Source organism: Rhinatrema bivittatum, chromosome 3 (genome assembly GCF_901001135.1).
Source record: "Rhinatrema bivittatum chromosome 3, aRhiBiv1.1, whole genome shotgun sequence".
NCBI classification, from domain to species: Eukaryota; Metazoa; Chordata; class Amphibia; order Gymnophiona; family Rhinatrematidae; genus Rhinatrema; species Rhinatrema bivittatum.
In genome coordinates, this window is record NC_042617.1 from 191,075,051 (window position 1) to 191,094,626 (window position 19,576).

Here is a 19,576-nt window from a genome sequence, read left to right on the forward strand (position 1 = left end):
GGTGGGCCTCGGAGGGTCTCCCAGTGAGGTAGCGGAGAGGTAGCGGAGCGGTGAGGTGCATGGCTAGTGGAGAACAGGTAAGCTAGACCAGAACTGAGAGTACCGGAGACCACTGGAACGGAACAGGAGTTGAAGGTCCTCCGGTCAAGATAGGCAGCACCTAGCGGTCTAGCTTGGAGAAGGCCACGAGTGATGTCAGAACAGGTAGGCCTGGTGGCCACAGGAGAAGCAAAGAGAATGTCCGAGTAGAGCGCAAGGGTCAAAGCCAGGGTATCTGTCCGAGGGTGGTCAGCCAAAGCAACGGTCAGCCAAAGCAGGTATCAGAAGCACTGGAGGACATAGGAACACTGGAACGCAGGAACACTGGAACAAGCACAGGATCAAGGAAGCAGGAACACAGGATGGCAACTAGCTTCACGATACGTGATGACCCATTTGCCCTCGCCTTTTAAGTGGTGCTCAGGTGACGTCATCGGGAGGGGTCCGGCCTGAGGTTCCCGTCCTGGGTCCTTTAAAGGAGGGAGCACGGGCCAAGCAGACACCTAGGGATGGGGCCAAGGATGCCAAGGATGCAGATCCCCGACAGGAGCTCCGCTGTGAGGCCTGCGATGATGGAGGTGAGCGGGGAAGGCGCAGAGGATGCAGTGAGCTGGCTGCAGTAGTGAGAGAGGTGTGCCCGGAGCTTGTGGAGGGAAGTGTGAGGTAAGCAGGCCCTATCAAGGCACCAGTGCAGCCGGGACTTGCAACAACAGAATGTTAGGAATTATCAGAAATGGAATGGCGATTAAAATGGTGAATGTCATAATGCCTGTGTATCGCTTATGGTGAGACCGCATCTTTAATACTGTGTGCAATTCTGGTTGCCGCATCTCAAAACAGATATAGCTGCACTGGAGAAAATGCAGAGAAGGGCGACCCAAATGATAAGGGGCATGGAAAGGCTGCCCTAGGTGGAAAGGCTAAAGAAGTTATGGCTGTTCAGTTTGGAGAAGAGATGACTGAGGGTGGATATGATAAACGTCTACAAAATCATGAAAGGACTTGAAGTTATTTACTCTCTCAGATAATAGAAAGACTAGGGAGCACTCCATAAAGTTAGCAAGTAGCTCATTTAAAAAAATCAAGAACGTTATTTTTCACACAGTGCATAGTTAAGCTCTGTAATTCATTGCCAGAGGATGTGGTTACAGCAGTTAGGTAACTGGTTTTAAAATAGGTTTGGATAAGTTCCTTGAAGAAAAATCCATAGACTGCTATTAATTAATAAGCAATAGTAGCTTGAGATTTATTTAATGTTTGGGTACTTGCCAAGTACTTGTGACTTGAATTTTCCACTGTTGGAAACAGGATACTGGGCTTGATGGGCCTTTGGTCTAATCCAGTATGGCATATCTTATGTTCTTATGTTCATATGATGGGATCCTGGTTCACCCATATTTGGAGAATTGGCTGATTTGGGCCAAGTCTTTGGAAGAGAGCCATTTGGTGACACACAAGGTGATCTCCATGTTGCAGGAGTTCAGCTGGGTGGTGAACCTGGCCAAGAGCAGTCTTCACCCATATTTGGAGAATTGGCTGATTTGGGCCAAGTCTTTGGAAGAGAGCCATTTGGTGACACACAAGGTGATCTCCATGTTGCAGGAGTTCAGCTGGGTGGTGAACCTGGCCAAGAGCAGTCTTCAGCCTTCTCTGTTGCTAAAGTATCTCAGTGTTCAGTAGGGATGTGCAGAGGGACGCCATACGTTGCATTCAGGATTCGGATTCGTCGGGGGGCGGATATGTTGCATTCGGCCGATTCGTTAATACGTCCATTTTGATTTGTTCCTCCACTAAAATTAAATTAACTAAAATTCCCCAGCCTCCTGACCCCCCCAAGACTTACCAAAACTCCCTAGTGGTCCAGCGGGGGGTCCGGAAGCCATCCCCTGCACTCACACCCTCGGTACCGGTTTCAAAATGGCGCCGATAGCCTTTGACCTACTATGTCACAGGGGCTACCTGTGCCATTGGTCAGCCCCTGTCATATGGCCATCGGCACCATCTTGTGCTCATACCATGTGACGGGGCTGACCAATGGCACCAGTAGCCCCTGTGACATAGTATGGGCAAAGGCTATCGGCACCATTTTGATTACTGGCAGCCGACGGTCCGAGTGCAGGAGGTCGCTCCCGGACCCCCGCTGGATAAACAAGGACTTTTGGCAAGTCTTGGGGGACCCTCTTGACTCCCACAAGACTTGCCAAAAGTCCAGCAGGGGTCTGGGAGCGACCTCCTCACTCCAGCCGTCGGATGCCAGTACTCAAAATGGCGCCGATCGCCTTTGCCCTCACTATATCACAGGGGCTGATGGTCGGCCCCTGTGACATAGTAGGTCAAAGGCTATCGGCGCCATTTTGAAACCGGCTCTGAGGGTGTGAGTGCAGGGGATGGCTCCTGGACCCCCCGCTGGACCACCAGGGAGTTTTGGTAAGTCTTGGGGGGGGGGGGGTTCAGGAGGGTGGGGGGTTTGTTTAAATTGATTTCTTTAGGTGGCCAAATAAATAAATAAATTGATCTCATGGAGATATTAATTTTACATGAGGAAAATGTAAAACTCTTAGATTTAAATATCTAAGAGCATTTTCCAAGTTCTCCATTTTCTTTGGGGTTACTATTTCACTTTGTACCAAATTTCTCTGTACTTCTTGTAACTGCAAAACTTGTAAATCCAAATCTTTAATTTTAGCATCATGAGAACTGAGTAATGGTTCCATATGTTGGATACTTTTTTGTGAATCAGTTATATCCAGAGTTAATGTAGAAATAGATTTTTCCAAAGTAATCAAAGCATTCCAAACTGATTCTAAAGTTATAGCCTGAGGTTTAGGAAATTTTGAATTGAAAGCAGTTCTTACCACACCTTTTTGACAGACTTCTAGTATCCCAACAGGATCATTTGTCGATTCTTCTCCCCCATCTTGAATGGATGATGTTGCACTCAGGCTTATTTGATTTTGTTCTCCCAAATTAGCCTGCCAGATCGCAGGTTGAATCGTCAGGCCTGCAGTGCCTTCGGTTACGAAGCCAATGCCGAATGCACCGGGATCTGCCTCTTTAATCAGCCCCACTTCCGGCAGTAGCTGTTGTGAAGCCTGATCCAGGTCCCGTGCTAGGTCGTGGGATGGTGGAGAAGGCATCGAGGGAGCCCCGGGGCTTAACGATGTCTGCATGTCCTGCAGAGCCAGGGTGTGTTCCTCCCTTGCTCCGCCGCGGACCTCCCTCCCGGGGTCGATTTATTCAGCGGAGTGAAGAAGCCCACAATGGTAGGTTGAGGCGAGGTGGATAGAGTTGGCGCTGAGGATTCAGGCTGAATCCATCCCTTTCTCTTCATGTGCGGCATCTATGTTGAGGAAAAATGAGCATGAAGAGAGAGCCTCTGACTCCGTCCTCCCTTCAAGGTGCCATCTTGGATCTCAAGCACATGCGGTTTTGACTGGACTGGGGGCAGCCTCCCACCCTGTTTGGGAGTAGCTTGAGGACATCCCACTGGTTCTGAATTCATCTTTCTAGACAAAAAGAAATGAGAAATTACTACTTACCTGATAATTTCCTTTTCTTTAGGATAGTCAGATGAATCCAGCTTCTTGCCCTTGGCTGCTGAATGATTGTGCTATGGTCCTCCTCCTTGGCTATGTGTTATAGGGACTTCTCTGGTAAATGTTAATCCAGTCCCTAGACTAGTGTTGATGTATTCTTTGTCTGAGCTCAGTATTTCCTGTTGGTTGAGTACTGAAATGGTTATAGGTTATTGATCAAGTTTTTGCTTGTCTGTCTCAGCTATCTTTTGAAGAGAATACTGGCAGGCTGATGACACTGCCGGAGTATATATACTGTGATGTCAGCTTTGCTCCATCTCCATTTGCTGGTAGAGGTGAGAAACCCACTGGTTCTGGATTCATCTGACTATCCTAAAGAAAAGGAAATTATCAGGTAAGTGGTAATTTCTTATTTATCTTTTTGATGGTTTACTTTTAGTATACCTCTGCTCTTTGTTAGTTTTATTAATATTTTGGTATCTTTTATTTTCTAGGCAGATTCTTCTGAGAAAATGAGGATGTATGGACTTTCCCACACATTTAGCCATCCTGTGCTGGTGACCAGAATTAGATCTGGTTCTCTAGTTGCCACACCAAAACCTTTACCAGTTCCAAAATGGAAACTTGTCCGGCCAAGAAAAGACGTTGCTGTGACCTCTGAAATCAAAGGTATGCTTGTTCATGTTTAATAAAATATATTAAATGATCTATGTCCAATTTTCTTCTCATGTTTGCACTTATATAACTGTGACCCTGACTCAGATGAACTTCAAAGAGTCACAGGGCTCATAATACTGGAGCTAAGTCTCTCTCCATTCTGTTACATCTCTTTTTGCCCTGGCTGGTGGATTCTCCATAGGGGGAAAGGATAAATCTCCAAGAGCCTGAGTGTTAAATGTATTTTCTTCTTCTGAGTGTCAATAAAGAAGCTGGACATTGCAGTGATGTTTTATTATAAAATTTTACTGAAATATGGATTAGGTATGAACAATGTGGTGCTTGGTACAAGCCTCTCAGATAATTTCCATAATAAAAAGTCAATATATTCATGAAGCCGTAGTCCCTTAATCTCTCCCTTAGGATCCCTTCCATCATTAAACTGGATTGTGAAGCTGTTCCAGGTAAGGTGTAACAATGGGGTCCTCCTTTCCCAATTTGGTTTCCCCTCCACAATACTTGTGTTCCACTGCTTGATTCTGAAATTTCCAGTTTTTTCTTATCCTCTCAGTTGTACTCTTTGCGAACCTACTTAGCTGTTTTCTATTTGTGAGCCCTATTGATTTGATTCCTAGTCTTTGGAGGTAAATTGTCTAGTGGTTAGAGGATCAGGCTGAAAGCAAGGAAGCCAGGGTTCAAATCTTGCTTCTCCTATTGTTACTCCTTGTGACATTGGGCAAGTCAGTTTATTTCCCATTGTCTCAGGAACCCACTTAGATTTTAAGCTCTTTTGGGAAGGGACTTATCATACCTGAATACTTATTTCCATTCTTCAGCATTGTATACATAACAGTAGTGATATAAAAATGACAAATATTTTTAGTATCCTTTTTCCTCCTGGATATGGTTCTGGGGTAGGGGGTATACAGTCAATCTTCCTTCAGTTGCTGGACTGAACAGAATTTCTTGGCATAAGAGACATCAAGATGACCAAAAAAGGTATTCTCTTCACTCCTCTCTCTGTGGCAGGAAGGAAGGATATACATTTCCTCCTAACAAAGTCACACTATGAGTATACAACTCAAAAACTACAGAGAGATTATTTACAAACTATTGGATGTGAGTTGGAAACAAATCTCTTATCTGACTAAGACTCGACAGTCAAGGCTTTGAGCCTTTACAATATTAAGAAACAGTTCCTACTCTCTTAAATGTAAGCTATAAAATCCACATAGACACTGGGGGTCACCTTGCATATATGCAAGCAGGAATAAACAGTTGCAGCAGCCTCCAGTAGTGGCAAAGGTGGTACATTCATGTACTCTACACTGCCTGAATTAGCTTGTAGGCAATACCCCTTAATAGAGATCCAATTGGAACTCTACTTAATATTAAATAGTTTGAGTAAATGTCAATTATTTTAGTTTGGAGGCAGATTTTCTATAGTTTAATTCTGTGGTATTGGAAAGACAGATCTTTGTACTAAATAAATAATGATAAAAGTTCAAATGCAGGGGCAGATTGACCTGTAGGGCATTTGGGCCTGTCCAGTGGACCAGTCAATCTGATCTGTGGTCTTTTATCCTCCCATATCTTGTTCATGTTACTTTCTTGAGCTATGTGTCTCCATGCTGTGGTGGTGAGCAGCATAGTTGCAGTGCGCTTCCTAAATGCAATTTTCCTTTACATATCCTTGGCTTTTGTTACATTAGGAAAGAGGAATCAACTAGGGATGTGCAGAGGGACGCCATACATTGCATTCGGGATACGTATTCGTCATGGGGCAGATACGTTGCATACGTCCGTATGGCGCCCCGATGCGGTTATATGTCTTAATCTATTCGTTAGGGGTGTGCATCCGTTTTCCACGTATTTGTAATCCGCAACTTATTTTGTCCTATCTGTTAAATACGTAGGGAGGCGAAACGCATCGCGACTCCCCACGTATTTAACAGATTTCCGTTTTATTCGGCCTCCTTAATAAAAATTTAAAACCCCCCACACTCCTGACCCCCCCCAAGACTTACCAAAACTCCCTGGTGGTCCAGCGGGGAGTCCAGAAGCCATCCCTGAATTCTCACACCCTCGTTTGCCGGTTTCATCATGACGCCGATAGCCTATGTCACAGGGGCTACCGGTGCCATTGGTCAGCCCCTGTCACATGGTCACCGGCGCCATCTTATGCTCCTACCATGTGACAGGGGCTGACCAATGGCACCAGTAGCCCCTGTGACATAGTATGGGCAAAGGCTATCGGCGCCATTTTGAGTCCTAGCATCGGACGGCCGGCGTGCAGGAGGTCGCTCCGGGACCCCCGTTGGACCCACAGGGCTTTTGGCCAGCTTGGGGGGGCCTCCTGACCCCCACAAGACTTGCCAAAAGTCCAGCGGGGGTCCGGGAGCGACCTCCTGCACGCCGGCCGCCTGATGCCAATACTCAAAATGGCGCCGATCGCGTTTGCCCTCACTATGTCACACATAGTGAGGGCAAAGGCGATCGGCGCCATTTTGAGACGCAAAGGCGATAGTGAGGGCAAAGGCGATCGGCGCCATTTTGAGTCTCAGGGCAAAGGCAATCAACGCCATTTTGAGTATTGGCATCGGATGGCCGGCGTGCAGGAGGTCGCTCCCGGACCCCTGCTGGACTTTTGGCAAGTCTTGTGGGGGCCAGGAGGCCCCGCCCAAGCTGGCCAAAAGTCCCTGTGGGTCCAACGGGGGTCCCGGAGCGACCTCCTGCACGCCGGCCGTCCGATGCCAGGACTCAAAATGGCACCGATAGCCTTTGCCCATACTATGTCACAGGGGCTACCGGTGCCATTGGTCAGCCTCTGTCACATGGTAGGAGCACAAGATGGCGCCGGTGACCATGTCACAGGGGCTGACCAATGGCACCGGTAGCCCCTGTGACACAGGCTATCGGCGTCATGATGAAACCGGCAAACGAGGGTGTGAGAATGCAGGGATGGCTTCTGGACTCCCCGCTGGACCACCAGGGAGTTTTGGTAAGTCTTGGGGGGGTCAGGAGGGTGGGGGGTTGTAGTTAATTTTAATTTTAGCTGGGACATGAATTTAACTTGCCGTATTAACGCATCGGGGCGCCATACGGCCGAATGTAACGCATTTGCCCCCCGACGAATCTGAATCACGAATGCAACGAAATATTTTGGCTGCACATCCCTACTATTCGTTACCCGGCTAAAATTAAATTTACTCCAACCCCCCACCCCCCTGACCCCCCCCAAGACTTACCAAAACTCCCTGGTGGTCCAGCGGGGGGTCCGGGAACCATACCCTGCACTCACACACCCTCGGTACCAGTATCAAATTGGCGCCGATAGCCTTTGACCTACTATGTCACAGGGGCTACCGGTGCCATTGGTCAGCCCCTGTCACATGGCCATCGGAGCCATCTTGTGCTCCTACCATGTGTCAGGGGCTGACCAATGGCACCGGTAGCCCCTGTGACATAGTAAGGGCAAGGCTATCGGCGCCATTTTGATTCCTGGCATCCGACGTCACGAGTGCAGGAAATCGCTCCCAGACCCCCACTGGACCCCCAGGGACTTTTGGCCAGCTTGGGGGGGCCTCATGACCCCCACAAGACTTGCCAAAAGTCCAGCGGGGGTCCGGGAGCGACCTCCTGCACTCGGGCAGTATTGCCAGTATTCAAAATGGCATCGGCGCTACCTTTGCCCTCACTATGTCACAGGGGCCGACCATCACCGTCGCCGACGCCATTTTGAATACTGGCAATACTGCCCGAGTGCAGGAGGTCGCTCCCGGACCCCCGCTGGACTTTTGGCAAGTCTTGTGGGGGTCATGAGGCCCCCCCAAGCTGGCCAAAAGTCCCTGGGGGTCCAGTGGGGGTCTGGGAGCGATTTCCTGCACTCGTGACTTCGGATGCCAGGAATCAAAATGGCGCCGATAGCCTTGCCCTTACTATGTCACAGGGGCTACCGGTGCCATTGGTCAGCCCCTGACACATGGTAGGAGCACAAGATGGCTCCGATGGCCATGTGACAGGGGCTGACCAATGGCACCGGTAGCCCCTGTGACATAGTAGGTCAAAGGCTATCGGCGCCAATTTGATACTGGTAGCGAGGGTGTGTGAGTGCAGGGTATGGTTCCCGGACCCCTCGCTGGACCACCAGGGAGTTTTGGTAAGTCGTGGGGGGGTTGTTTAAATTGGCGGCCGAGCAATTCGGCGAAAATTCGTTGTATTCGTGGGGAATCGCGATACGTTTCGCTTTCCCCACGAATACAACGAATAGTGCAACATACGTTGCGGATCGCCAATACGGCGAAAACGAATGCACACCCCTAGAATCAACATCCAAAGCTGGTGGCCAGCCCACAGCCGGTACAGTCACAACAGGTAAGCAGACTGGCACTTCTTTCGATGTTTCTCCACGAATATTGCTTTCATTAATGTTTAATTTCTTTCCTTAATTTATAAAAAAAAATCAAACATTAACCTCCCACCCAAAAACGATGAAAAAAAAAAAAGGAAACAGGGCCTCTCAAGGTCTCCTTTTCCTACCACCTATCCCTCCCACCCGGAAAAATAGAATCACCCCCGGCCCCCACTTACCCGGCCTTGAAAGATCCACTGGCAAGGCCAAAGCCCAGGTGAAGCCTCGGCCTTGCATAGGCCTAGGCTGAGTTAGGACACCACAACATCAGCCTAGGCTCTTTGCAAAGCCGAGACTTGGAGGCCTGGTCCTGATGCCTCAGCCTAAGCTTAACACCAAGATCTGGACCCAGTGCTGGGGCCTCGGCCTTGCCAAGATACCAAATCCTGGTCCTCAGCCTAGGCCAGAGCACAAGCCCAGGCCCAACGTCAGGTCCCGGCCTGGAGGCTGGATCTCGATGCCTTGGCCTCGGCCTATAACAGAAGCTGATGCCAGGGCCTGGTCCGAAGACTGGGTCACAATGCCAGGGTCTCAACCTAGATCAGAGCCCAGGCCCAGGCCCAGTGCAGGAGCCCAGAGACTGGGTCCCGATGCTTGGGCCTCGGCTTAGAAGAAAGTCTGTCTATGCCCATTGATGGGGCCTGGTCCGAAGACCATGTCCCAGTGCCTTGGCCTCAGCCTAGACCAGTGCCAGGGCTGAGGACCAATGCTGGGACCCAATTCGGAGACCAGGTCTTGATGCTGGATCCCAACCCAATGCCAGGTCCTGACGTCTGGGCCTTGGCCTAGGCTCAAGCCCAGGTCCATACCTGTTGCTGCAGCTTGGCCTGGAGATTGGTAATCGACGACTGGGCCTCGGCTTAGGCCAGAGCTCGGGCCCTGGCCCAATGCTGGGGTCTGGCCTGGAGTCTGGGTCATGATGCCTGGGGCTCAGCCCAGGCCCCGAACTGGCACCCGTTCCAGAGGCTGTGACATCACACCGGGGCCTTGCCCGGAGTCAGGACCAGGCCTAGAAGTCAGAGGTCAGAGCTCAAGCCTCATAGGAGTCTTCATTCTTCTCGCTTCTTTCTTCAAATGCAAATGTCTGCTGTGGCTGAGCCTCAACAGAAGGTGTAATTTGGCTGTAGAGGCAAAAACTCACAGTAAAAACTTTTAAAAATATATCCGAAGCAGAAAGCCTGTGAGGGAGTCAGTTGGACCGTTAGATGATCGAGGGGTTAAAGGGGCACTTAGAGAAGATAAGGCCATCGCGGAAAGATTAAATGATTTCTTTGCTTCGGTGTTTACTGAAGAGGATGATGGGGAGGTACCTGTAATGGAGAAGGTTTTCATGGGTAATGATTCAGATGGACTGAATCAAATCACGGTGAACCTAGAAGATGTGGTAGGCCTGATTGACAAACTGAAGAGAGGTAAATCACCTGGACCGGATGGTATACACCCCAGAGTTCTGAAGGAACTAAAAAATGAAATTTCAGACCTATTAGTAAAAATGTGTAACCTATCATTAAAATCATCCATTGTACCTGAAGGCTGGAGGGTAGCAAATGTAACCCCAATATTTAAAAAGGGCTCCAGGGGCGATCCGGGAAACTACAGACTGGTTAGCTTGACTTCAGTGCCAGGAAAAATAGTGGAAAGTGTTCTAAACATCAGAATCACAGAACATATAGAAAGACATGGTTTAATGGAATAAAGTCAGCATGGCTTTACCCAAGGCAAGTCTTGCCTCACAAATCTGCTTCACTTTTTTGAAGGAGTTAATAAACACGTGGATAAAGGTGAATCGGTAGATGTAGTATACTTGGATTTTCAGAAGGCGTTTGACAAAGTTCCTCATGAGAGGCTTCTAGGAAAAGTAAAAAGTCATGGGATAGGTGGCGATGTCCTTTCATGGATTGCAAACTGGCTAAAAGATAGGAAACAGAGAGTAGGATTAAATGGACAATTTTCTCAGTGGAAGGGAGTGGACAGTGGAGTGCCTCAGGGATCTGTATTGGGAGCCTTACTTTTCAATATATTTATAAATGATCTGGAAAGAAATACGACGAGTGAGATAATCAAATTTGCAGATGACACAAAATTGTTCAGAGTAGTTAAATCACAAGCAGATTATGATAAATTGCAGGAAGACCTTGTGAGACTGGAAAATTGGACATCCAAATGGCAGATGAAATTTAATGTGGATATGTGCAAGGTGATGCATATAGGGAAAAAAAAACCCATGCTACAATTACACAATGTTGGGTTCCATATTAGGTGCTACAACCCAAGAAAGAGATCTAGGCGTCATAGTGGATAACACATTGAAATCGTCGGTTCAGTGTACTGCGGCAGTCAAAAAAGGAAACAGAATGTTGGGAATTATTAGAAAGGGAATGGTGAATAAAACGGAAAATGTCATAATGCCCCTGTATCGCTCCATGGTGAGACCGCACCTTGAATACTGTGTACAATTCTGGTCGCCGCATCTCAAAAAAGATATAATTGCATTGGAGAAGGAACAGAGAAGGGCTACCAAAATGATAAGGGGAATGGAACAGCTCCCCTATGAGGAAAGACTAAAGAGGTTAGGACTTTTCAGCTTGGAGAAGAGACGGCTGAGGGGGGATATGATAGAGATGTTTAAAATTATGAGAGGTCTAGAACGGGTAGATGTGAATCGGTTATTTACTCTTTCGGATAGTAGAAAGACTAGGGGGCACTCCATGAAGTTAGCATGAAGCACATTTAAAACTAATCGGAGAAAGTTCTTTTTTACTCAACGCACAATTAAACTCTGGAATTTGCCAGAGGATTTATTTATTTATTTATTTATAAAACTTTTAATATACCGACATTCAATGGGCATATCATGCCGGTTTACAAATAACTGAAGCAGGTAGAAAATACATTGAACAGGGGTAGGGGAGAAGGGGAGCAGGCAAGAAAAAGGTGAGAGGTGGGCGGGGGAAGAGAGGCAAGAAAGGATAGGGCAGAAGGAGAGAGAGGAACAATCAACTTGATAAATATAATAAAAGGAACATAATTGTAACTGTTTTAAAATTATAAGTTAAGGCGAGGTACTCATTTACAATAGATCAGTTGCATGATTAATTGTTTGGGGGGGAGGGGGAGAGGGAGGCGGATGTAGGGGAAGAGGTAGGAGGGGGGAAATTAAGGGGGCAGGGAGAGTGGGCTAGGGGGGTAAGGGGTGGCTGGGGGGTGGAGGAGGGAGGACGGTGATGGAAGGGATAGGGAGTGGGCTAGGTTTGATTGGTATCTGGGTAGGCTTGCCTGAACAGCCAGGTCTTGATGCCTTTTTTGCAGGACTGTAAGGAGGGCTCAAGTCGTAGGTAATGGGGAAGTGAGTTCCAAAGGGTGGGGCCAGCTATGGTAAACGCTCTTTCTCTGGTGTTGGAGAGGTGTGCGGTTTTGAGAGGTAGGGTGTGTAGGGTGCCTGTGAGGGCATTTCTAGTGGGTCGATTAGAGGTACGGAAGTGTGGCATGTCTTTAAGCCAGGCGGGGTTGTTTTTATGAAGGGCGTTGTGCAGGATGGTGAGGGTTTTATATTTAATACGGTATGGTATGGGAAGCCAGTGCAGGTCCTTTAGTATGGGGGTTATGTGTTCAGTCTTACGGGTATTGGTGGTGATTCTTGCCATCGCATTTTGAAGGATTTGTAGGGGTTTGATCGTGGAAGTAGGGAGGCCTAACAGGAGGGAATTGCAGTAATCTAGTTTGGAAAGGATAGTGGACTGCAGAACTAAACGGAAATCATGTGCATGAAGGAGTGGTTTCAGTTTTTTAAGAATGTGGAGTTTGTAGAAGCCTCCTTTTATTAGGGACTTGATGTGTGGCTTGAAATTGAGGTGTTGATCAAGTAGGATTCCTAGGTCTCTTACATTAGATGTAGGTGAGTCGGTTATGGTGGGGGTGGGAGCAGTGGGGCAGGAAGTGTGCTCTGGTTGATTGGAGATGACGAGGATTTCAGTTTTATCTGCATTGAGTGCCAGGTGGAGATTGGCCAACAGGGAGTTGATGGTGGAGAGGCAGGATTCCCAGTATTGAAGGGATGCCTTGAGTGTAGTTTGAATGGGGATGATGATTTGGACATCATCAGCATACAGGAAGAAAGTCAGCCCTAGGTTGGAGAGAAGTTGGCAGAGGGGGAGAAGATAGATGTTGAAAAGTGTGGAAGAGAGGGAGGATCCTTGGGGGACGCCTTGTGTGAGTGGGATATGTGAAGAGGTACTTTTATGGATTTGTACAGCGTATTCTCTGTGGTTAAGATAGGAGGAGAACCAAGATAGAGCAGTGCCAGTGACGCCTATTTCTGCCAGCCTGGAAAGTAGGATTTGGTGGTTAACAGTGTCAAAGGCCGCAGAGATGTCTAGGATGGCCAGGAGGTATGATTTCCCCTGGTCCATGCCGATGAGGAGAGTGTCAGTGATAGCTAAAAGGAGATTTTCAGTATTACGACCTTTACGGAAGCCGAATTGCGAAGGGTGTAGGATATTGTGGTCCTCAAGGAAGTCAGTGAGTTGGATGTTGACTACCTTCTTGAGGATCTTGGATATGAGGGGGAGGTTGGAGATGGGTCTGTAGTTTGCTGGGGTCGTAGGATCAAGAGTGGGTTTTTTTAGGAGGGGTTTGACTACAGCTAGTTTAAGGGGGTCTGGGACTTTGCCGGAGGTTAGTGAACAGTTGATTATGTTTGCTATGGGTTTAGCAATGGTAGTGGGTATGGAGAGGAGGAATTTAGAGGGGATTGAGTCTGCTATGTGAGAGGCCGGTCTCATCTTTTTTAGGATAGATTCTATCTCTAGGGTGGAGGTGTGTTCAAGGGATTCGAGGAGGTGCTTGGTATTACTGGTGGGGGGAGGTGTGGGGGAGGGTTTGGAGGGGAGGCGCTGAAGAATGCTGTTGATTTTGGTCTGGAAATACCTTGCGATTTCTTCACATTTTGTGTCGGTATTTCCTTCGTGGGAGATGGGAGTGGGGGATTTAGTAAGATCAGCAACATAGGAGAAAAGGGCTTTGGGGTTGAATTGGTAACAATGAATTTTGGAGGAGTAGAAGTCACGTTTGGCGTGGAGGGTGGCTTGGCGGTAGTTGTGCAGGGTCTGTTTGTATATAGCTTTATGAGTAGGAGAGGGTTGTCTGCGCCAGATGCGTTCCTTGGATCTGAGGTCCTGTTTTGCCTTCTTTAACTGGTTGGTATACCAGGGTTGTTTTTCTCTTGCTGATAGGGGGATTTCTTTGTGTACAATTGGGCAGAGTTCGTCAGCTATAGTGGATGTGATGTTATTCCATGATTGCAAGGCTGTATCTGGATTGGAGAGGTCAAGGTTCTTGGTTGCTTTTTCAAGTGCAAGGGCGAGCTCCTCTGAGGGGCATGTTTTGCGAAAGGATATGGTTTTGTTCTGTGATTGTGATGTGTTGGTAGTGATGCTGGTAGAGATGGAGGCATTGACAATGAAGTAGTCTGACCAAGGGATGGGGGTGGTGGAGGGGGTGTTGGATGCTGAGATGTAGGAGTTAACGAAAAGGAGGTCAAGGGTATGACCAGCTCTGTGTGTGAGTGTAGTGATGAGCTGTCTATAACCTAGGGCTTTGAGAGTGATCAATAAGGTTTCACATGAAGAGGTGATCGGGCTGGCGTCTACGTGGAGATTGAAGTCGTCAAGTATGATGGCTGGGCTATCGGGTTTAAGGTTGTCAATGATAAATTCTATGAGGGGGGATGGGTCATGGTCAAGTATGCCAGGGGGGGCATAGATGAGACATACCTGTAGGGTGGTGGATTTGAAAAGTCCTATTTCTAGTTTGTGGGGGGGTTGGGATGGCTGGAGTTTTAGGTTAAGATATTTTTTAGCTGCTAGGAGTAAACCACCACCTCTTTTTTTATGTCTTGGGATAGAGAAGATATCATAGGTTTGTTGTGGGAGTTGGTTTAGGAAAACCTGGTCTGTGTCTTGTAGCCAGGTTTCCGTGATGGCACATAGGTCTAGGCTGTTGTCAGAGAGGATGTCGTAGAGGATAGGCACTTTTTTAAGGATAGATTGGGAGTTGAATAATGAAATGGCAAGAGTTGCTAGGCCTAGAAGTTGTGTGAGGGGTGTGATCAAGATAGGGATTAAGGATTTCTGGTGGTTGCCAGGATGGGATGGGAAAGGGTGGTTTTGCGTAGGGTGGGGTGGTGGATAATGGGAATAGTGTAGTGACACATGTCGGATTGAAGGTAGGGTGGGGGCAGGGAAGGAAGAAACTGTACGGTGGGCTGCTGTAAATCCACACAGAGGGATGAGGGTGGGAGTTAGAGGCAGGATGGAGGAGTTATACAGTTACATATAACTTAGTGTGGTACGTTTAACTGGAGTATGTACTTGCAATGGAATCTTTTCTTGTATAAATAGGACACTGCAAGTGAGAAGCATTAGGGGGGGTTTATACAGTTAGGATTGAACAGGTGGGGTAGGCACTTATAAGGCTTTCTATATACAATTGGTATGAAGGAAAGACGTAGCTTTAGTTATAAACTTACATATCTGGATCAAGCATATACAGTTTTTAGAGGGTTGCAGAGCGGTAATGGTTAGGGGTTAAGGGAGAGGGCGGGTCTAGTGGGTGGGAGGTATTTAGTGCAGGGGTGTGGGGGGTGGGTGAGGGCAGTGGGGTGTGACAGTGAGGATAACGTCACAAAGTTGTCCCACAAAGGGGCACACTAAGGGGCAGGCCCCTTAGTCGCGCTCCTTCGGCGCGCTCCTTCGGCGCGAGACGCCTGGCGCGAGACGCCAGGGGGTTGCTTGCTTCTTTAAAATGTCTTTCTGTGCCGGATGTGAGGCACTAGGAGTGGGCAGTCCTTCCGCGGTGATTCGGGTCGGGTGCAGTTCCGGGTTGGGCTGGTCTCTCAATTAGGGCTGCTGATTGGTGGCAGCGGGGAGTAGGCCGGCTGAAGGTCCCACGTGGTCAGCGATTCCGGGGCTCGGGGCTGCGATCCGAGGTCGGCGGGGCTTGGTCCCTGGATGGGGCGGCGCCGACTAGGCTGGCTGGAGGGCAGGTGAGGCGCAGCGAAAAGAGGATCGCCGGAACGGAGAGCTCCTATTTAAAGGGCTCTTACCTTTTTTTTTTTTTTTTTCTCCGTCAGTTCCGGGTTGGGCTGGTCTCTCAATTAGGGCTGCTGATTGGTGGCAGCGGGGAGTAGGCCGGCTGAAAGTCCCACGTGGTCGGCGATTCCGGGGCTCGGGGCTGCGATCCGAGGTCGGCGGGGCTTGGTCCCTGGACGGGGCGGCGCCGACTAGGCTGGCTGGAGGGCAGGTGAGGCGCAGCGAGAAGAGGATCGCCAGAACGGAGAGCTCCTATTTAAAGGGCTCTTACCTGTGGTTAGGATGTGGTTAGTGCAGTTAGTATAGTGGTGTTTAAAAAAGGATTGGATAAGTTCTTGGAGGAGAAGTACATTACCTGCTATTAAGTTCATTTAGAGAACAGCCACTGCCATTAGCAATGGTAACATGGAATAGACTTAGTTTTTGGGTACTTGCCAGGTTCTTATGGCCTGGATTGGCCACTGTTGGAAACAGGATGCTGGGCTTGATGGACCCTTGGTCTGACCCAGTATGGCATTTTCTTATGTTCTGTACCGTACAGCAAAATGGTGCCCTCAAATGAGGAGGATGCACTGGAGTCGACTTTCTCTGGGGTGTCCCCAGTGGATGGCATCATTTCAAGAAGAAAGAAGAGAAAGGTCTCCAACCTCTGGGCCTGGGCCTGACTCTGGTTCGAGGCCCAGATGTCTGGACCCAGCCTCCAGAACCAGCCCCAGCGCTGGACTAGGGTCTGCTACTAGTCCGAGGCTAAAGCCTCAGGCCCCAGCCTCTGAACTAGGCCCTGGCATCATGTCTATGCCTGGGCCAAAACTCAGGCATTGGGACTCAGCCTCCAAACTGGTCCCTGTCATCAAGCCTGGCCTTGGGCTGAGGCCCCTTTATTAGGGCCAGGGCTAGGGCTGAGGCCCAAGCTTCAGGCCTGAGCCCCGGCAGAGTCCCATGTTTCGGATCCTAGCATTGAGCCTGGGCCTCTAGAATTGGGTCGTAGCATTGGGCCTGGGTCCTGGTCTTGGGCCTAGACTCTGGCCTTGGCTAAGACCGAGGCCCAGGTTTTGGGATCCAGCCTCCAGGCTGGATCCCAGTTTCAGGCCTGGGCTTGGGTCAAGGCCAAAGTATCAGGACAAATCCTCCAGGCTGCCCAGGCATCTAGACCCATTCTCCAGACTGGGTCCCGGCATCAGGCCTGAGCCAGGATCAAGGCCGAGGCACAGGCATTGGGACCCAGTCATCGGACTGGGCCCCAGAGTTGGGCCTGAGCTCGGGCCTTGGTCTAGACCGAGGGCTATGCATTAAGACCTGGCCCGGCTGCGGTGTCGGATCCCCAACAGATCAGATAAGTGGAGATTAGCAATATTTTTCGGGGGGGGGGGGGGGGGGGGGTGCTGGGCCTTTTCTCGGCTTTGAGCCCTGGCTTTGACTGAGACCCTGGCGTTGTACTCGGACATAGGCTGCACTCCAAAGTTCCTGCAGCCTATGCCTAGGCTAGGCCTTGGGCTCGGGTCTAGGTCTAGGCCAAGTTGCCGGCATCACATTCGGGCATGGGCTGCAGCTCCTGCTTTGGGCTTCAGCCTATTCCCTAGGCAAGTCCCTGGCCTCAGGCCTAGGTATAGGCCCAATGGGAGATATTTTTGATTGAATGAAACAAATAGGATTTGCTTAAATGAATGCATATCCCTATTATTTACACAATGTGGCTTTGACTCCTGTTCAGCCTTAATCAAGAGGGATAGATCAGTCATCCATGGTCTCTCTAGTCACTTGCTTTCACTGGAGGAGCATCTGTGAGAAAAGGCCTGTGAGTACTGCCAGTGGTTCACTGGGTAGAGTAGCAGGAGTGAGTGCTGAGGGCTGTTTCAGTCCATTATGGATTGCTGCACTGGTGCCAGGAATCGATAGGAATGGGGTAGGAGTAGAGTAGCTTTCAAATACTAATAGTGTCTTAGAGAGCCCAGGATCAGTTCTGAAGGCAGTGGCACCCATTCAGTCTTGTCCTTTTCCCCTTTGAAAAGGAGGTTGAATGAATCGGGGGCTGCGGCACCCAAATAAAGCGGAGAAGCAGCACCTTGCTTAGTGCAGTGATACCTGTGTAACTAAACAGCTCTGTTTCTTGGTTTGGGTCTTTTTGTTTTTATTGATCTGGAAGAGGTACAATCTGCTGAGAGCTCCTACTTGCCAAATGTAATTTTCCTGTCCCCAAATGTTACCTTTCTTAAAAGGTATCCCAAATAGGCACCTGAAAGAGAGCATAAGGGCCCCCGAGGAGCGGGTACCCAGGTTAGCGATGAATTACCCCGAAGGGCAGAGAGAGAGCTTCCTGCAGCAGCTAGGAAGCGGCAGAGTAGCTTAGACCGGAGGCATTCCAATCCAATCCTTGCTAAGTCAGTTTGTTAGCAAATTAAGGGCAGGCTAAATACCAGGATGTGATGACGTCACTCGGAGGGGACACCCCCGAGGTTCCCGCCATGAAGATAAAGACGTGGGTGGCGTGCGCACGCGTACCCTAGGAGACCCTCAGGATAATCATGGTGAACACTGTCACCGTTGCCATTCCGGGGACACCAGAAGGAGCGGCATGAAGACGCGGTAGCAGCCATCTTCCCAAGGCTTGAAAAGAGAGAAGGAAGAAACATGAGGCACAAAGATCGAAGCCGTATGAGATCGACAGACGCAACACCGTACTGTACGTGGAGCCAGTGCCCCCGGTAGATCGACTTATCTATTTAACCGGGGCCTCTTTCAAAAAGCATAGGGAGGGTGGGGGGTCGATATGGTATCTAGGGTTAACAAAAAACGCTGTGGTGTTTCATACAAATGCGTAGTCTATTACATGGTACAGTTATTCATTAAAAAAACAATGTGTATCCTATTTTATTCTATTCTATCCTACTCTTTTGTTTACATTTACATTATATATGTCTATCTCTCCATGATCGAGGTGTCTTATGTGATATGGCTGTGGATCACATTGTATTATTTTGCTGATGGTTAAAAAGTGTTATATAATGTTGAACGCCATGTTAAATAAAGAATTACAAAAAATATTTTGGGGGGGACTGAATTATGTTTTGAACTTTTGAATATCTGCTTTTACTACAGTTGATTTTGGGTAAAGTACATCTGCCTCTAGAGAAAAATTTAATTTTGAGAGAATTGAGCCTATTATTGTTAACTTTAAAATATTTGCTGTATATTAATATTCAGTATCTCTTCCATACAGAAACTATATTGAAGAAACCTGAGCAGTTTATTGAAATAGCTAGTCCATTTCTGAATGCACAACGATCTCAAACACATTTACATATTGAAGGGTAAGTGCCTTGAATTCTAAAGGAATATTTTTCAAAATAGATTTACATGATTAAAACTGGATTTTACATGTGTAAATGCACTTTACTATGTAAGTGGGCTTTTGAAAACTTTACAGTATATGTCATTGAATTGTCAATAGTCTTTATCCATGATAAATACACTTAATACAGGTAAATTGGTTTGAATATTGCTAAGATAGTATGTTACATTTACACATGTAACTCCTTTGAAAATTACCTTCTATATTTTTATTCTGTTAATTTATAGAATATCTATTTATGGAAATAAAACAAAAAATATAATATAAAGGTGAAGAAATTAGAAGAAGGCAATTGTAAACACCTATTTCTTTGGGTAAAATACCTTTAGTAATTGCCATTTGGAATGTACCCACTTTCAAAACAGGTAAAAGTACACACATTGTTCTACAACAGAGCTTTACCCACATTGACAGAAGACATTCCCAAGAGCAGTTATAGTTTGGGGGAGAAAAGTAATGCATGTAGATTATTCTGTTAATCTGTTAAAAGTAATAC

The 19,576-nt window shown here is 48.0% G+C and overlaps 1 protein-coding gene across 1 annotated transcript in view; it reads left to right on the forward strand.

The window, feature by feature from the left end:
* Window positions 1-19,576, forward strand: part of ADGB (androglobin) — a 790,434-nt gene that overhangs the window by 281,397 nt on the left and 489,461 nt on the right. Inside the window, exons 11-12 of the mRNA XM_029594040.1 lie at window positions 4,070-4,244; window positions 18,949-19,039. Of these exons, the coding sequence (XP_029449900.1) occupies window positions 4,070-4,244; window positions 18,949-19,039 (266 nt within the window). The remainder of the gene's footprint in view (window positions 1-4,069; window positions 4,245-18,948; window positions 19,040-19,576) is intronic.